The sequence below is a fragment of the Bison bison genome, unplaced genomic scaffold (assembly GCF_000754665.1).
Source record: "Bison bison bison isolate TAMUID 2011002044 unplaced genomic scaffold, Bison_UMD1.0 scf7180017864320, whole genome shotgun sequence".
Classification (NCBI taxonomy): domain Eukaryota; kingdom Metazoa; phylum Chordata; class Mammalia; order Artiodactyla; family Bovidae; genus Bison; species Bison bison.
This window is the reverse complement of record NW_011494892.1, coordinates 988,717-1,007,459: the sequence shown is the minus strand read 5'-3', so window position 1 is coordinate 1,007,459 and position 18,743 is coordinate 988,717. Positions and strand designations below refer to the sequence as shown.

Below are 18,743 nucleotides of genomic sequence, written 5' to 3'. Positions count from 1 at the left end.
ACATAAGCAGATAATAACATAGATTTTGAAGCCCAAGAATTAACTAACTAGGTGACTCAGCTCTCAGCCTTTCAACAGACATTACAAGAACTCTGGAGGTGACTCCTGACCCAGCCTCCACAATAAGTTTAATTGCTGGGTCTGCAGAGAGCTCTGCTCCTCGTCAATTGAAGGCTTCACATGGTGGGTTTCTCTGCTTCAAGGAAAAAACTTTCTTTAACTCTGCAAATACCTTCACCAACAACAATCATATATAACACCTCTTCTTAGTCTAATGACATCTAATAATCCTAAAATGAACTGGTATAACTATGGAGATAATGTAACTTTTCATTTTAATTATGTTTTTTTGTTTCTGCTGTTTGTTCCATCCCTATATCTGTAACTGTGCAGCTGGATTTGTTTCTAGCTACACAAAAACTTTTAGGTTACAAATGGTTGTTCAAGCTGATACAAATGCCACAACCTCTGCCAACTATTATTTGAGGACCCTGGATCAGAGACCCTCAATATAAGGGTAAGGAAAATATGCTGCCTCAACAATTTAGGGCCTATGCCCTTGGCCAGCAGGAAGTACCTATAGAATGAGAGTGACACCACTTTCCCCTCAGCAGCCCTATTCTTCTAAAAGAAAAAGGGGGTAATGAGACAGCTAATTCTTAAATAGGTTGATAAGGAGTCTGGGGCCCTCAAGTAAGAAGGAGTCCCGGGCCCTTGAGGAGGAGAAAGGGGTCTGGAGCCTTCAGGAGGAGAAAGGGGTCCAGGACTCGGAGAATGGGACAAATGTTCTTTTTTTTTTTTTCTACATTCTTTTATCTTAGTCACTTAAGAAATCATTTCCTTTAAGCCCAGAGCTAATTACTACACAACTAAACAACTCATCTTGCTCAAAGCTATGTTTTTCCTTAAGCTCTGTACTATTGATTATATAGCAATGTATCTTGCTTGATGACATGTTTCTCTTTCTTACAAGAGCCTTCTGCCTTATCTTGTTATCTTAAGATATATGTTGTGGGAGTGGGTCTGGTAAGACCTTTTTATTGTTAGTTGTAATCTTGTTAATTTAAGATGCATTTTTACTAGACCCCCTCCTTGTGGGAGGGGGTCTAGTAAAAGTATGTAAGGCCTTGATAAGACAAGACTAGTGTGTGGGGCACTCTCCATCCCCCTTCTGATGTTTGTGTCACAAGCTTTCTCTGTCCATTTTCACTATAAGAAAACTTCTGCCAACAAAACCTGAGTGACCTGAAAGGTTGTTGATGACCCACGAAGATGCTGGGATTCTTGGCCTCTGGAAGAGAAGAATTCAATCCAGGGCGAGAGATGAGGCTTGATCACTCAGACCTTTTGTGTAATAAAGTTTTATTAAAGTATAAAGGAGATAGAGAAAGCTTCTGACATAGACATCAGGAGGGAGAAGAAAGAGTATCCACCTGCTAGTCTTCAGCTGGATGTTAAATAGTCACTAGCAGTCTGTTAATGAAAGAAATAAATGTCTTAAAACTCAGAATGGCACCAGGCCCCTCATCCCTAAGATGTATTTTGGGATAATCTTGGCACTAGACAATTCATCCTGGGCTATAAAACGATTGAGTTGAATCTTGTAGAAGGGCAGATTTCCATACAAATAGTTCCATTTACGTAGATTAGGGGAACAATATCTGAGTATAACATACTGGTTTGTCAAGTAGGTTCTGAGCCATTAGGCAGAACCAACTTGAAGACAGAGTCTGGGGTAAATGCATACTACGTTAACATAGCTTAAGACAAACATTTATATAAGAAAAATGCATTGATTAACTCAAGGTTTGAGAATAGTTAACTTCAGGTAAAACCAGATGTCATTATGGCAACACAGTGTTTTAAGAGAAACCTCCTTTTAAATTTGTATAGAGAAGGAAATAAATATCGCTAGTTTGTTTCCTCCTGCTGCTTAAGAGAGATAAAATTGTCTGACACTTGCAGCCTATTTCCTCCATTTGGAGACCCCTGGCCTTTCTGCCTGTTACCCTCTCATTCCCCCCATTTCTTTTAGGAGAATTATGTTGCCTATGGAAAAGGGGTGTTGTTCTCATTCCATACCTGCTTCTGAGCTGACAAGGGGCATTGTCCCTAAATTGGTGAAGCAACATATTCTCCTAACCCTCATACTGAGGATTTCTGATCAAGGGGCCCCAAGTAATAGTTGGAAGAAGCTGCAGCAGTAGCAGAAGTTTGAGCAACCATTTGTAACTTAAAAGCTTTCATGTGACTAGAAACAAATCCAGTTATACAGTTACAGATGCAGGGAGCAAACAACAAAAACAAAACAATCAGAATTACTGTAATTAAAATAGTCTTCCACCATGAGGAACTAGCTAACATCTCCCAAAGTGAGGCAATTGAGGCTTCAGGAGTATCCATAGCCCCAATCATCTTGTTCATGTGTTTAGTAAAATGAGTAACATTAGTGCTCATATCAGTTACATATGTACAACATTGGGTATGAATAATGGCACAAGTTCCTCCTTGCACAGCTGTCAGAATATCTAAAGTCAATCTGTTTTGTAAAACCACCTTTCTAATTTGTACTTGTTCAGCTTTAAGAGCTGAAATAGCTTTTTGAGAATATTGTAATGCCTGTTGAGTAAAATTAGTCAAAGCATTCACTCGTAGCATAACATCTGTACTTCCCAAAGAGGGAACAAACACTGCAGCCAAATAATCATACCAGTGAAATATAGACCTTGCCCACCAAGTTTTAAGGTGGGGTAAATTAGCAGGCTTTTCTGGAAGCTCTGAAAATATAAAGCTGTGAGTAAAGGCTAGACCCAAGAAAGTGGCCGGATTTAATTTCCACAAACTTTAAGCTTAGTTACTGGTCCTTCTAACAACAATGACTGATATTTAAGAAGCCTATTGTCTGTCATCCAAATACTAACCTTATAAAATAAGATTTCACTCACATCACGAGAAGTCAATACAGTAAGGTTTTGTTCATTAATTATTTTTAAAGCTTCAGGTACTAATAAAGCTGCTGCCCAATTACACTTAGGCAGTGGGGCCACCCACGTGAAATTACATCTAATTCTCTGCTTAGATAAGCAATAGGTTACTGGTGAGGCCCTCGGGCCTGTGTCAAAACTCCCAAGGCCATACCTTTTCTTTCAGTGACAAACAAATTAAATTCTGACCCTGTGGGCAAGCTCAAAGTGGGAGCTTGCAGGAGGTCAGTCTGAGAACTTTAAAAGCCTTTTGAGTATCTGGAGATAAAACCAGTTTGTCGGTTTGGGCCTGCTGAGTTTCAGCTGTAAGTTTATATAAAGGCCGGGCAAGTTCCCCATAACCCGGAATCCAAATGCGACAATAGCCTGTGATTCCCCAAAATCCTCTCAATTGTCTTAAAGTCATAGGTACGGGATGATTTAGTATAGGTTTAATTCTCTGAGGGCCTATGGCCCTAGTCTCTTCTGATATGATTAAGCTCAGATATCTAACAGATTGTTGACAAAGCTGAGCCTTTCTCTTGATGTCTTGTAACCACAGCCTGCCAGAAAGTTTAAGAAATCTACTGAGGCTCATGAACAAGTTTCCTCTGTCTCAGCACAGAGGAAAATATCATCTACATATTGTAACACCACCACTTTAGAGCTATTAAAGTTTTGTAGATCCCGTGACAAACTTTGTCCAAATAAGTGAGGACTTTCATGAAATCCCTGGGGCAAAACTGTCCAGGTTAACTGAGAAGCTGGCTGTGTAGGGTCTTCAAAAGCAAATAAAAATTGACTTTCCTCCACCAAAAACACTGAGTAGAAGACATCTTTCAAATCAATTACTGAGAAATATTTGGCTCGTTCAGGAATTTCAGACAAGAGTATGAGAATTAGGCACCATTGGATGTACAGGAATTACAGCCTTATTTATTATTCGTAAATCTTGTACTAGTCCCCATTTACCTTTTGATTTCTTTATACCCAAAATAGGAGTGTTGCATGGACTGTTACAGGGAACTAATAGTCCCTGCTCCTTTAAAATTTCAACGATGGGCTTTAACCCTTCCTTAACCTCAGGTGTCAGTGGATACTGCTTCTTATGTGGAAATAACTTTGAGCTTGACAACTATACGAATAGTATTTTGTGCTCGACCCACAGATTTTCCATCAGCCCATACTCTAGGATTTACATTTTGTTCAACTAAAGGGAGAGAAAGGGAGGGCTCCATATTCATGAAAACAGAGGCATGGGCCTTGCTCAGTATATCCCTCCCCAAAAGGGGTGAGGGAGATTCTGGCACGATCCGAAACTCATGTGAAAATAGCTCAGAATCCCAGTTACAACATAAAGAATAACTGAAATAATACCTTTTGGCTCATCCAGACAGTCCCATTACAGAAGCGGATTGGGAAGAAAGTGGGCCAGGGGCTTCAGAAAGCACAGAGTAAGTTGCCCCAGTATCTAAAAGGAAGTCGATGGATTGGCCCCCCACAGTTATTAATACCTGGGATTCCTCAGGTGTAATTAGGACTGGAGCTTCTGTGGGGACCCCCAGGCACCTTCAGTTCTGATTGTCTTGAGAGTCTGACCCCTGAGACCTATGCCTCTGGGGGCAGTCTCTCTTCCAGTGTGGTCCTTTGCATACCAGACATGGAGCCGGGGGCAGCTAGATGCCTGAGGGCAATCCCGCTTGAGGTGCCCCTCCTTTCCACAATAATAGCAAGCCCATCCCTTTTCACCTGGGTCCCTCTGGACATTTTTCCCAGGCTGTTTAAGAACGGTTTTCATAGCCATTGTGAAGGCTTCCGCGTGTTCCTTTGTCTTTCTCTGCCTTTCTTTCTTTTCCTCATATTCCCTACCATAATAGACTGTCTAAGCCAGTTGGAACAGATTATCTAAAGGCTGATTTGGTCCATACACCCATTTTAATAGTTTACAGCAGATATCTGGAGTCAACTGAGTGAGAAATCTACCTTTAAGATCACTTTTCCCTCTTCACTTTCAGGATCAGTTTCAGTTAATCTGCAAAGGGCTTCTCTCAGTCTATCTAGGAACTTACCAGGAGCTTCCTTCTCCTCCTGTTCTATATTTGCCAATTTGTCATAGTTTAGAAGCTTAGACCATGCCTGCCTGAGTCCTTCAAGAATCCATCTAACAAAATTACTCTGATCCCATCTTCCTTTACCTGTGTTATAGTCCCAGTCTGGTTCTGTAGTTGGGACTGCCTGATTTCTAGAATGGAGGGCGGTTATCTTGTCCTCCTCTTCCCTACTGATTCATTACCAAGTCATTCATCTCCATAAACAACCGCTTTTCCCAAAAGTCAACTCTTTGAATTGGGAATCAGCGTTTGCCCCAAGACATACATCACATCCTTCCAAGTAAGGTCATACAGCAGAGTAACACCTTTAAAAGTTCCAATATATTTTTCTGGGTCCTTTAAATAGTCTCCCAGATCCTCCTTGATTCTTTGTATTTCTTGGTAAGAAAAAGGCTTATTAACTCTCATAGACTGATTATTTCTCCTGGGGGTGTTTCATGAAGAGGCAACAGCTTGTGTAGCTGTTCCTCAGTCTCTCTGGCTGCTCTGTGCATATGATCCCGGGGGTAGATTGGAGAAACCTGCTTTTCTTAATCTCTTTGTCTCCTGTCCTCCATTTCATCTCTTACTTCAATGGTCTGAGTTTCTATTGAAACCAGAGTAGTCTGAGGTAGTACTGAGACAGGAGTTGTTCAAACCTCTACATGTGCAGTTTGAATCTCAGTTTGGGTTTCCACTGAAACCAAGGCAACCCTTCTTGGTGGGGGGCGGGGGGGGTGGTCTCTGGCTTTCAGATTGCTCAGTTTGGAGCCCCGGTTACTGGGGCAAAGTAGGAGGACAGGAGGGAGTTGAAGGTTTCACACCCAAATATATACCCTTAGGACATAAGTCTGGCATATTTTGCAGAGAGAAAAAGGGCAACACATATGCTACTTCCACCTATTTCCCTTGTTTTCTACAGAACCAGTCTAATTGTAAAACAGTATTATACTTAAAAGACCCTACAACTGGCCACCATTAGCCGTCCTCCAGTGGGTACAGCAGCCATGCAGTATCACATAAGAAGACCAGGTATGTCTTCTTTAAGCCCTGAGGATCAAATCTATCCCAGATTTTCAGGATACAGTTCAAAGGAGTGAAGCTGGAATTGTTAGCTCCCATCTGTAAGAGAGGGAAAAAAAGCGACCAGCACCATCTTTCTACTGGAGGCGTCCTTCCCTGCTCTATATGGGGGTGTAGACAGACTTTACACCAAAAGCTTGTCTTTCCTGGTCCGACTTTGTCTGTCCCTTACTGACGCAGGTGTCATACTCATCCTTCCCGGTTCTACCACCAAAAAGGGGTGGGGATGCACCAGGGGTAGACCTGATGGCATCCCAAACTGAAGTCCAGCTCTTCACCATTAAAACCTTGCTTGCCTCTGATGCCACCCAGGGTGCAATCAGAGTAACCTTCTGGAATGCTTCCCAAGCTAAGACCGCTGGGGGAAACATTTGTCACCTGAGTACCTGTGCACGACCCTGAGTATATTCCTGACCACAGTAAGACTGATACAAACATAAAACTGAGATATTCCTTCCAAGCATCACTACACCAGCATAAGAGCCTCCGCTGGTCCACTAAGAGCCAATGTTACCAAAGGAAAAAAACCCATTGTAGTTCCAATCCGAGTAACCTTTAAGCCCAGAGATGTTATTGGAGCTAGAGCTCCATCTAGCTTCCGAACTTTTGATTCCTAGTGAAGCTAGGTGCTTCCTGACTACCAATCCAAGTTTGGGACCTAAGTCACAGTTCACAGTAACAGCATAGATTGTCAGCTACACCTATAATTCCAGCTACTTGATAAACATTTCCAGACAGGTTGATAAGAAGCTGCTGACAAGAATCCCTTGAAGGTCTCCCAAGCCTCTAAACTTCTCTAACTGTCCTACTGTTTAATCTCTCCACTGAATCTCTCCACTGAAAAGTTAATATCTGGTTCTTCAGGCACCCTCTAAAACCCTGCCCTGACTTCCCAGCACCCCAGTAATTATTCTGGGGCATTCTGACTGGCAGTATTCATTAAGGATGCATTAAGCACCATGTACTCTTGAGCCAATTGCCTGGGTTTGAATCCTATCTCTGTCATCTACTAGTTGTGTGATTTGGGGCTAATTAATCTTTATTTAACTCAGTTTTACTCATCTCTAAAATGGAGATGATAATGTATCTATCTTGGGAAGTTGTTTGAGACTAAAGGCAGAGCATTTAGAAGAGCTTGACACATAGTAAGTAAAATAAAATTATGTTATTTTTATTATTTATGCATGTTAAGTCACTTCAGTCATGTTTGACTCTTTGCAAGCCTATAGACTGTAGCTCACCAGGTTCCTGTGTCCATGGGATTCTCACAGAATGAGAATTGGAATGGGTTGCTATGACCCCCTCCAGGGAATCTTCCTGACCCAAGGACTGAACCTGCATCTCCTGCAGTTCCCACATTGCAGGCAGGTTCTTTACCACTGAGCCACCAGGGAAGCCCTTTATTGCCTGTATTAATGGATAAATATCTTGATTATCATCTCTCAGTAGTGTATTAGCCATCACTGTTGAGGAAAAAATAGGTGATTCCTGTTACTATCATTGTGCCCAGAATGTCTAGTACTGCTGCATATTCTAAACATCATTCCAGTGTTTTTGAGATCGGTGTGTATGGGACCTAGGAACTTTTCTTCTTTACCATCTACTTTATACTTTAAATTGATTGCCAACATTTAAAAAAATCATAAAATTTCTAGTAAAAATCCAGATTTCTGGCATTCCTTGAAAATTTGGAAAACTGGCATCATGCGGGCCATATTTTGTGATGGCAACTCTTGGCCAGAGCCACATATTGGCTCCTTCTTTGGAATGATGTCAGTTCGGGTGTTCACCATTCAACCCACTGTGTCTCTTTGTTCCTTGCCTAGCACTGAGTCTGCTATCTTGGAACTAGAGTAGCCTAACTCTATCACTTTCTTTATAACATGGAAGTCTTCCATAACAACACTTTATTGTCTATACTAGATTGTAATATTCTTTAGGAAAAAGACCATGTTTTATTTATTTTTACATCTTTGATTTTGCCTTACCCATAGTCCTTATTGTTTGGATTAGTGAAACTTAAGCTGATAGTGACTTAAGATGATTTTAATCTTCATTCAGGAAAGAGTTATTAAAACACAGTATAATTGTAAAAGAATATGTAATTGAACAAGTTGAGTGAACAAATTTTTATGAATCACACAGATAATCTTATAAAATAGAAGTGGAATTTCATCTAGTTTGACTGTCTGCTATGGTGATGTAGGAAGCTCCCCCAAGCTTTAATCATAGTGAATCTGTTTATGCATTGGCAAAACGTAGGTAATAATAAATGTTCCCTGAAAGTTGTTGTATTTAATTAGATGCAAAATATTAATTTTTTATTATGAAAATACTTATTAAATGTTATATACTTTCAGGGTATGATTGTACTTATAACAGTGTTTACATGAAAATGCCAAGGTTCCAGAGGACTTGTACTTAGTAGAAAAGGCAAAATTAGGACTCAAATCACATGAATCTTGCCTAGTACAGTTTTTACTGAAACATTCGCATTGTAACTAAATGTAGTTAAGAAGTAAAAGAGAATAAAAATACTTTACTAGAGGTGGGGTAAACCTGGGATCCACAAAATTTGTCTGAGCTATTATAGAAATGATCATTTTCGTATATAAGAGAAAATCAAAGTCCTGAATTAAATGTATTCTTAATTTGAAAAAAAAAAAAGAGAGAGAGAGAGAGAGAGCATTTATTTTGGAGTCCAGGGGTTTTATTGGTGAAATTTTCAGGCTAGGAACTGGATAAATTGTCCTTGTTTTTCTCCTAATAAATTCCCCTTTTTGGTCTGGTTTGTATAAAGGCAGGTGAATATTACTAAAATAAACTTTCTCTGGGCTTCAGTCTCTGGCATTTAGGAAGCAGGTTGGCATTTTGGAAACCAGAAGACCTGTCTGTACTCTCTCCTTGCAACTCACTTCCATTGCTTTGGACAAGTTTTTCAGGATCTCACTTTTCTCATTTATAAGATGGAGATTCTGCCTCCCTGAAGGCTTTGCTGAGGACATGCGCCTGACAGAGTGCTCAATTTTAGCACATTGTTATTTAGTTGCGATTAGAATTTGAAGCTGAAAGAAATCTTAAGGTTTGTTTCATTTGATTCCTTCAATCTGTATGTGAGAGGATCCCTAATGGATCAAACTAATACTAAAGTTAGCCTACTCAGTTTCCTTTGATACTTATGTAACTAGCCTAGTAAGTAAGTGTTAGTCACTCAGTTGTGCCAGACTATTTCTGACCCCATGTACTGCAGCCCACCAGTCTCCTGTGTCCATGAGATTTTCCAGGCAAGGATACTGGAGTGGGTTGCCATTTCTTTCTCCAGGGGATTTTCCCAACCCAGGGATCAAACCTGGGTCTCCTGCATTGCAGGCAGATTACCAACTGAGCTAGAAGGGAAGCCCCCTTTGTATGTAATTTTCTAAATAAGACTTCTCTGAAATAACCAGAGATGTGAATATATAAAAACATTTACCAAAATTATAATTATATAATGTATATTTCTGGCAATGCAACTTTAGAAGTGGTGAATACATACAAGGCAATGGCACCCCACTCCAGTACTCTTGCCTGGAAAATCCAATGGACGGATGAGCCTGGTGGGCTGCAGTCCATGGGGTCACTAAGAGTTGGACACCACTGAGCGACTTCACTTTCACTTTTCACTTTCAGGCACTGGAGAAGGAAATGGCAACCCACTCCAGTGTTCTTGCTTGGAGAATCCCAGGGATGGCGGAGCCTGGTGGGCTGCCAGGGAGTCGCACAGAGTTGGACACGACTGAAGCAACTTAGCAGCAGCAGTAGCAGCAGCAAGTCTAGTATATCACGTCAGAATATTATCCAAAGTCTGTAGGGAAAATTTGCACAAGTATTTGAATAAAATTATAAACTACTAGAAAAAAATAAATGGCTACATCTAATAATAAATAGCACATAATCCAATATAAGATCATCTGCAGTGAAATACCACAATTTTCTAAAATATGAGACTTTAAAATCACATACTTTATCCTATGAAGCATATCTTTTTAAAAACATAACAATAATAACAATATATCAAAACTACACATAGACACAAAAATTTAAATTCATTTTTCCTGTTTTAGCATTTAGAGATTAATTGATATAATTGACAATGGTAAAGATGTTCACCAGCAACAACCCTAGACATATTTGTAACTTGCCTTCAGATATGGAAACTTCAGAAATGGCTCTTCATTCTCTTCAAGAGAAAATGGCTCAAAACATTTTAGAATATAGATTTTTGACACTGACATTCTCTCCTCAAACCACAATGAGGAGTTTGTTTAAAAAAAAAAAATGTAAAATAGCAATGTTATCATAATTCTCTCCAGACTTATTCAAGTTGTTGAAAATGGCAAAACTTCATTTTTATGGCTGATAATATTCCATTGTGTATATATGCCATATTATCCTTAGTGAAATAAGTTGGATTAAGACAAGTACTATATAGTTTCTCTTACATGGGGATTTTAAAAAAACAAATGAATAAATACAGCAAAACAGAAACAGACTCACAGATACAGAGAACAACCTACCAAAGTGGGGAGAAGTGGGGAGGGATGGGTGAAATACTAGTAGATGATTAAGTGGTACAAACTACTAAATAAGCTACAAGGATATGATGTGCCGCACAAGAAATATAGTCAATATTTTATAGTAACTTTGTATGGATTATGTGTTATAAAAATATTGAATGTTGTACACCTGAACCTAACATAATATTGTAAGTAAATTATACTTCATTTTAAAAAAAATATAAGAATTAACTTGGTAGAAGTAATGACACCTAAACAAAATTTAACATGGCAGAATCTGTAGTTGGTACATTATGATGTGCATAAAGTATCTAGCCTTCTACATAAAAATGATTGATTCTTTTAGAAATTATTTCAGTGGATTAAAAATCAAGGGGATAATTGAGAAAGTCAACATCAACTTTTAAGTTTTAAAATATATTTATTTAGCTGTATGATGCAGGAAACTCAGACCTGGTGGTCTGTAATGACCTAAAGGGGTGGAATGGAATGGGAGGTGGGAGGGAAGCTCAAGAGGGAAGGGGACATATGTATGCCTATGGCTGATTCATGTTTATGTATGGCAGAAACTAACACAATATTGTAAAGCAATTATCCTCCAATTAAAAATAGAGTAAAAAAGAAAAAGATATATTCTTATTTATTTCAGCTGAGTCCCAAGACTGTAGGGATGATTCTGTCTGCTGATGAGGCAGAGACATCAAAGCTCTGCCTCTGCAGCCCTGCCTCAGTGTCCAGCTCCCTATGGAGAATAGCTCTTGACAACTCTGTCAAAGGATCCTGTCAAAGAGTATGCCTAAGGTGTTGAAGTTAGGTTATTTTGTTTTAAAATGTTTTTCTTTGGGCTTCTCCAAGCTATAAAACACTTTGAGCATGACATTGTTTTACATATATAAAACAGTCACAAAATAGCATTGTACAAAAGCATGTGCTTTTTCAAAGCATTCAATAAATATTGATGCCATTAGGATGAGGGTAAGGAGAAGAGAATACTTATGGTCAAAAACATTAGAGATTCTAAAAAGAGAGAAAAATTATAAAAGAGAGCTTTTTAGCTAAAATGGGTTTGGTGAAATTACTTAAGGAAAAAAAATAATATAAAATATCCCAGAGTAAAAAATAATGATAGAAAATCTTGACTAGTTGGACAACACTTTCATTTATTTCATGATCTTTTCTGTACCAAATATAAAGAAGATAAAAAAAATCCATCTTGTCAGCACAATGTTGAGCATCTTAATTTTGAATTATTCAAGTAGATGTGGAAACAACAAAATTTACCTTGTTGTAAAAGTCTCTATAGTCACTTTTATATTTGGCTATCCAATCATTTTTTCCCCTTATACCCATATTTAATTGCATGTGCAATCTATAATTTGACTTTTTGTTTATTAATTATTTTAGGACACAAGAGATGAAGGTAATGAGACTAAGGCCAGCAGTGTGAGTAAATTGATGAGGACAAGAGAGAAAGTCACTAAACTACATATTTTTTCAACTGAAGTAGGAGAAATGGATATATCCAACTCAAAAGGTATCTTGCCATTATAATCCCTCAAGAATATGTTATCAAAGACAATCTCTATCTGGTCTCTTTATCATAGAACTTTTTTTTTTTTCTATAAGGGAAGCAAAAAATTAAATAAAACTTACTCCTACATAGGCAACATAAAAGATGAACATATATGTTTACAGTATAAATATATAAAATAATAAAAATATTTAGAATTTAAAGGGAGATAGAACTAAAATAATAGTAGTAGGGAAAAGAGAGAACCGAAGGAACATATGAGTAAAAAGAGAGCATATTTCTTCTCTGAGAATGAGTGCAAAGATCATTACTGAGGGAGGCCACAGTAAAGGAGTGGGTCATGTTTTCATACCACATTTTGGAATTCCAACTAGACTCCAGTGAATTTGAAACAGCATTGAAACTAGGAGTTAGTTTGGACAGCACTCTCAATTCAGGAACAGTAGTGTTCTAAGGTGGAGAAGGAAATGGCAACCCACTCCAGTATTCTTGCCTGGAGAATTCCAGGGACGGGGGAGCCTGGTGGGCTGCCGTCTATGGGGTCGCACAGAGTCGGACACGACTGAAGTGACTTAGCAGCAGCAGCAGTGTTCTAAGGCAGGGGCAGTAAGACTGGTCAGTGCATAACAACAATAAAATGCAGTCAAACTTTTGTAGAGTTTATTACTCTTTTTAAATTCTTTACAGACAATGCATCGCCATATGGCTTACAACTAGGATGAACTACCCCCATGGCCCCTTACTTGATATGTCACTGCCTAGAAATAAATTATTTTTTTAAGTATTCTTCTTTATATCATATTGAAAGACAGTTAAAAACAATTTCAACATGTTTTAAACTTTTCTTACTTTTTTAAAATTGTAAATATAGTTGATTTACAATATTGTGTTAGTTTCAGGTATATAAAAAAGTGACTCAGTTATATACAGTTTTTCTCTTTTTTTTGTTTTTTTTTTTAATTTTATTTTATTTTTAATCTTTACAATATTGTATTAGTTTTGCCAAATATCGAAATGAATCCGCCACAGGCATACCCGCATTCCCCATCCTGAACCCTCCTCCCTCCTCCCTCCCCTCCCCTCCCTCTGGGTCGTCCCAGTGCACCAGCCCCAAGCATCCAGTACCATGCATTGAACCTGGACTGGCGACTCGTTTCATACATGATATTATACAGGTTTCAATGCTATTCTCCCAAATCTCCCCACCCTCTCCCTCTCCCACAGAGTCCATAAGACTGATCTATACATCAGTGTCTCTTTTGCTGTCTTGTACACAGGGTTATTATTACCATTTTTCTAAATTCCATATATATGCGTTAGTATACTGTACTGGTGTTTTTCTTTTCGGCTTACTTCACTCTGTATAATAGGTTCCAGTTTCATCCATCTCATTAGAACTGATTCAAATGTATTCTTTTTAATGGCTGAGTAATACTCCATGGGCCAAAGAACTAAATAGACATTTCTCCAAAGACATACAGATGGCTAACAAACACATGAAAAGATGCTCAACATCACTCATTATCAGAGAAATGCAAATCAAAACCACTATGAGGTACCATTTCACACCAGTCAGAATGGCTGCAATCCATAAGTCTACAAGCAATAAATGCTGGAGAGGGTGTGGAGAAAAGGGAACTCTCTTACACTGTTGGTGGGAATGCAAACTAGTACAGCTACTATGGAGAACAGTGTGGAGATTCCTTAAAAAACTGGAAATAGAACTGCCTTATGATCCAGCAATCCCACTGCTGGTCATACACACTGAAGAAACCAGAAGGGAAAGAGACATGTGTACCCCAATGTTCATCGCAGCACTGTTTATAATAGCCAGGACATGGAAGCAACCTAGATGCCCATCAGCAGATGAATGGATAAGAAAGCTGTGGTACATATATACAGTTTTTCAAATTATTTTCCATTATAGTTTATTACAAGATACTGAATATTGTTCCCTGTGTTATATAGTAAGTCCTTGTTGCTTACATATTTTATATATAGTGATATGTATCTATCTGAAGAAGGACATGACAACTCACTCCAGTATTCTTGCCTTGAGAATCTCATGGACAGAGGAGCCTGGCAGGCTATAGTCATGGGATCGCAAAGAGTCGGACACAACTGAAGAGACTTAACACACACATATATGTCTGTTAATCCCATACTCCTATTTTTTTTCCCTTCCCACTCTCCCTTTCCCCTTTGGTAGCCAAAAGTTTGTTTCTATGAATACCATAAGTCTACTACAGAAAACATAAGGGTGTTTGTGTTTTATATATAGATACATCTTATTTTTTTAGATTCCACGTATAAGTGATAGATATATATAGATAGATAGATAGATATCTTTGATTTACTTCACTCAGTAGGATGATCTCTAGGTCCATACATGTTTCTGCAGATAGCAATATTTTTTTTTTGGCTGAGTAATATTTCACTGTGTGTGTGTGTGTGTGTGTGTGTCCATATATGTGTATATATATATTTCGGAGAAGGCAATGGCAACCCACTCCAGTACTCTTGCCTGGAATATCCCATGGACAGCAGAGCCTGGTGGGCTGCAGTCCATGGGGTCGTGAAGAGTCGGATACGACTGGGTGACTTCACTTTCACATTTCACTTTAATGCACTGGAGAAGGAAATGGCAACCCACTCCAGTGTTCTTGCCTGGAGAATCCCAGGGATAGAGGAGCCTTGTGGGCTTCCGTCTATAGTGTCACACAGAGTTGGACACGACTGAAGCGACTTAGCAGCAGCAGCAGTGCATATATATGTATATATATATGGTTGGTGCAAAAGTAATCGCGGTTTTGACAGTGTTGAACTTTGCTGTTTGATGTTGGAATACATTCTTAAATAAATGTGGTTATGTTATACATTTTAATGCACTTTTTTTTTGTTAATGACATTACTTGTTGTGTATTTTATATTCATTTTAGACTATGGAAATGATGTTACACAAAAAGCAAATTCAAGAGATTTTCTTATTCAAGTGCAAAATGGGTCATAAAGCAGCAGAAACAACTTGCAGCATCAACTTATTTTGTCCAGAAACTGCAAATGAACGTATTGTGCAGTAGTGGTTCAATTAGTTTTACAAAGGAGATGAGAGCCTTGAATATGAGGGGCATAGTGGCCAGTCATCTGAACTTGACAACGGTGAATTGAGAGAAGTCATGGAAGCTGATCCTCTTAAAACTAGACAAGAATTTTTCAAAGAACTCAAGTTTGACCATTTGCTTCATTCAGGATTTGAAGCAAATTGGAAAGGTGGAAAAGCTCAATAAGTGAGCTGACTGAAAATAAAAACAAATCATCTTTTGAAGTGTCCTCTTCTCTTATTCTACACAAATACAATGAATCATTTCTCGATCAGATTGTGATGTGAGGTGAAAAGTGGATTTTATATGACAGTCAGTGATGACCAGGTTAGCAATTGGACAGAAAAGAAGCTCCAGTGCACTTCCCAAAGCAAAACTCACAGCAAAAAATGTGCTGCTGAGATGACCTACTACAGCTTAACAAATCCTGGCAAAACCATTATATCTGAGAAGTATGCTCAGCAAATCAATGAGATGCACCAAAAATTGCAACTCCTGAAGCCAGCATTGGTCAACAGAAAGGCCTCAATTCTTCTCCATGCCAACACCCTAATGCACATCATATAACCACTGCTTCAAAAGTTGGATGAATTAGGTTACGAAGTTTTGCCTCATCCACCATATTCACCTTACCTCTTGCCAACTGACTACTACTTCTTCAAGCATCTCAACAACTTTTTGAAGGTAAAATGCTTCCACAATCCATAAGAAGCAGAAAATGCTTTGCAAGAATTCATCGAATCCCAAAGCATGGGCTTTTGCACTACAGGAATAAACAAACTTATTTCTCATTGACAAAAATGTGTTGATTGTAATGGTTCCTACTTTGATTAATAAAGATGTGTTTGAGTTTAGTTATAATGATTTAAAATTCGTGGTCCAAACCTACAATTACGTGTGCACCAACCTACTAATATACCAGTAATACTTTCCAGAGACACTTGGAGGGCACAGACAAAACTTTGTGTACACCAGGACCCAGGGACAGGAGCAGTAAGCACAAGAGACTGAACCAGGCCTGCCTGTGAGTGTTTGAAGGTCTCCTTCAGAGGCATGGGACAGCAGTGGCCTGCTGTGGGGCCACAGGCACTGGCTTCAGGAGTCCTGGGAGGAGTGGCGTGTGGCATAAGTCCTCTTGGAGGAGGTTGCCACTAGCCCCACCATAAAGCCACCAGGTGGGCAACCCACAAATTGCAGAAAAATACCAAAGAAGTTCTCACACTGTTGCAAAAGTTCTAGGCCCCACCACAGACTTCCTAACCTGGGAATCCAGCAAAGGACTAAGAATACCAAGGGAATCTGATGTGAAGGTCAGCAGGATTTGATTACAGAACTTCCACAGGACTGAAGAAACAGAGACTATTGGAGGGTACAAACAAAACCTTGTGTGCACCAGGACCTAAGAGAAAAGAGCAATGAACCTACAAGAGACTGAGCCAGACTTGCCTGTGAGTGTTTGGGAGTCTCCAGTGGAGGTGTGGGTTGACAGTGGCCTGCTTCAGGGTCAGGTACACTGGCAGCAGTATTCCTGGGAAGCATAGTGTGCTGGCATGTCTTTTGGTCAGATCAAGCTACAGGAAGAGGACAACCCCACCAATAAGCAGAAAATTGGATGAATGATTCACTGAGCATGGCCTACCAGAACAAGACCCTCTGCCTACCAGAACAAGACCCTCTGCCTACCAGAACAAGACCCAGTTTTTCCCACAGCCAGTCCTTCTCATCAAGAAACTTCTAAAAGCCTCTTATCCTCATCCATGAGAGGGCAGAGAGAATGAAAACCACAGTCAGAGAAAACTAACCAAAATGATCATATGCATCACAGATTTGTGTAACTCAATGAAACTATGAGCTATGCCATGTAGGGCCACCCAAGACGAATGGGTAAAAATGAAGAGTTCTGACAAAATGTGGTGCCCTGGAGAAGGGAATGGCAAACCTCTTCAGCATTCTTGCTTTGAGAATCCCATGAATACTATGAAAAACAAAAAGATATGACACAAAGATATGAAAGATGTCAGTAGGTGTCCAATATGCTACTGAAGAAGAGTAGGGAAATAGCTCCATAAGGAATAGAGGCTGAGCCAAAGCAAGCATCCACAATTCCCAGTTGTGAATATATCTGATGGTGAAAGTAAAGTCTGATTCTGTAAAAAGCAATGTTGCAAAGAACCTGGAATGTTAGGTCCATGAATCAAGGAAAATTGGAAGTAGTCAAACAGAAGATAGCAAGAGTGAATCAAAATTTTAGAAATCAGTGAACTAAAATGGATGGGAATTGGTGAATTTAATTCAGATGACCAATACATCTACTACTGTGGTCAAGAATCACTTAGAAGAAATGGAAAAGCCCTCACAGTCAACAAGAGATCCAAAATGCAGTACTTGGGTGCAATCTCAAAAATGACAGAAGGATCTCAGTTCATTTCCAAGGCAGACCATTCATTATAACAGTAATCCAAGTCTATGCTTCAACCAATGATGCTGAAATGGAATGGTTCTTGAAGACCTACAAGACCTTCTAGAACAAACACCAAAAAAAAAAAAAAATGTCCTTTACATCATAGGGGATTGGAATGCAAAAGTAGGAATTCAAAAGATACCTGTAGTAATAGGCAAGTTTGGCCTTGGAGTACAAAATGAAGCAGATCAAAGGCTAACAGAGTTTTGTCAAGAAAATGCAGTGGTCATGGCAAACACTTTCTTCAAAAAACACAAGGGATGACTTTACACATGGACATCACCAGATGGTCAATACTGAAATCAGATTGATTATATTCTTTGCAGCCAAAGATGTAGAAGCTCTACACAGTCAGCAAAATAAGACTGGGAGCTAACTGCAGCTCAGATCATGAACTCCTTATTGCCAAATTCAGACTTAAATTGAAACAGTAGGGAAACCACCTATTTAGGTCATTCAGATACAACCTAAATCAAATCCCTTATGATTATACAGTTGAAGTGACAAATGGATTCAAGGGATTAGATCAGGTAAACAGAGTGCCAGAAGAACTATGGGTGGAGGCTTGTAACATTGTATAGGAGATGGTGATCAAAACCATTCCCAAGAAAAAGAAATGACACAAGAGAAAATTGTTGTCTGAGGAGGCCTTACAAATAGCTGAGAAAAGGAACGAAACAAAATGCAAAAGAGAAAAGAAAAAGATATACCCATTTGAATGCAGAATTCCAAATAATAATAAGAGATTTAAAAGCCTTCTTAACTGACCATTGCAAAGAAATAAAGGAAAAATAGTAGAATGGAAAGACTAGAGATTGTTCAAGAAAATCTAGAGCTACCAATGGAACATTTCATGCAAAGATGGGCACAATAAAGGACAGAAATGATATGGACCTAATGGAAGTAGAAGATATTAAAAAGAAGTGGCAAGAATACACAAAACTATACAAAAAAGTTC

At 39.0% G+C, this 18,743-nt stretch overlaps 1 protein-coding gene across 1 annotated transcript in view; it reads left to right on the top strand.

Annotated features, from left to right (window-relative positions):
- The window catches only part of LGSN (lengsin, lens protein with glutamine synthetase domain), a 67,776-nt gene that overhangs the window by 28,869 nt on the left and 20,164 nt on the right, over positions 1–18,743 (top strand). Inside the window, exon 2 of the mRNA XM_010852990.1 lies at positions 12,097–12,226. Within this exon, the coding sequence (XP_010851292.1) occupies positions 12,097–12,226 (130 nt within the window). The remainder of the gene's footprint in view (positions 1–12,096; positions 12,227–18,743) is intronic.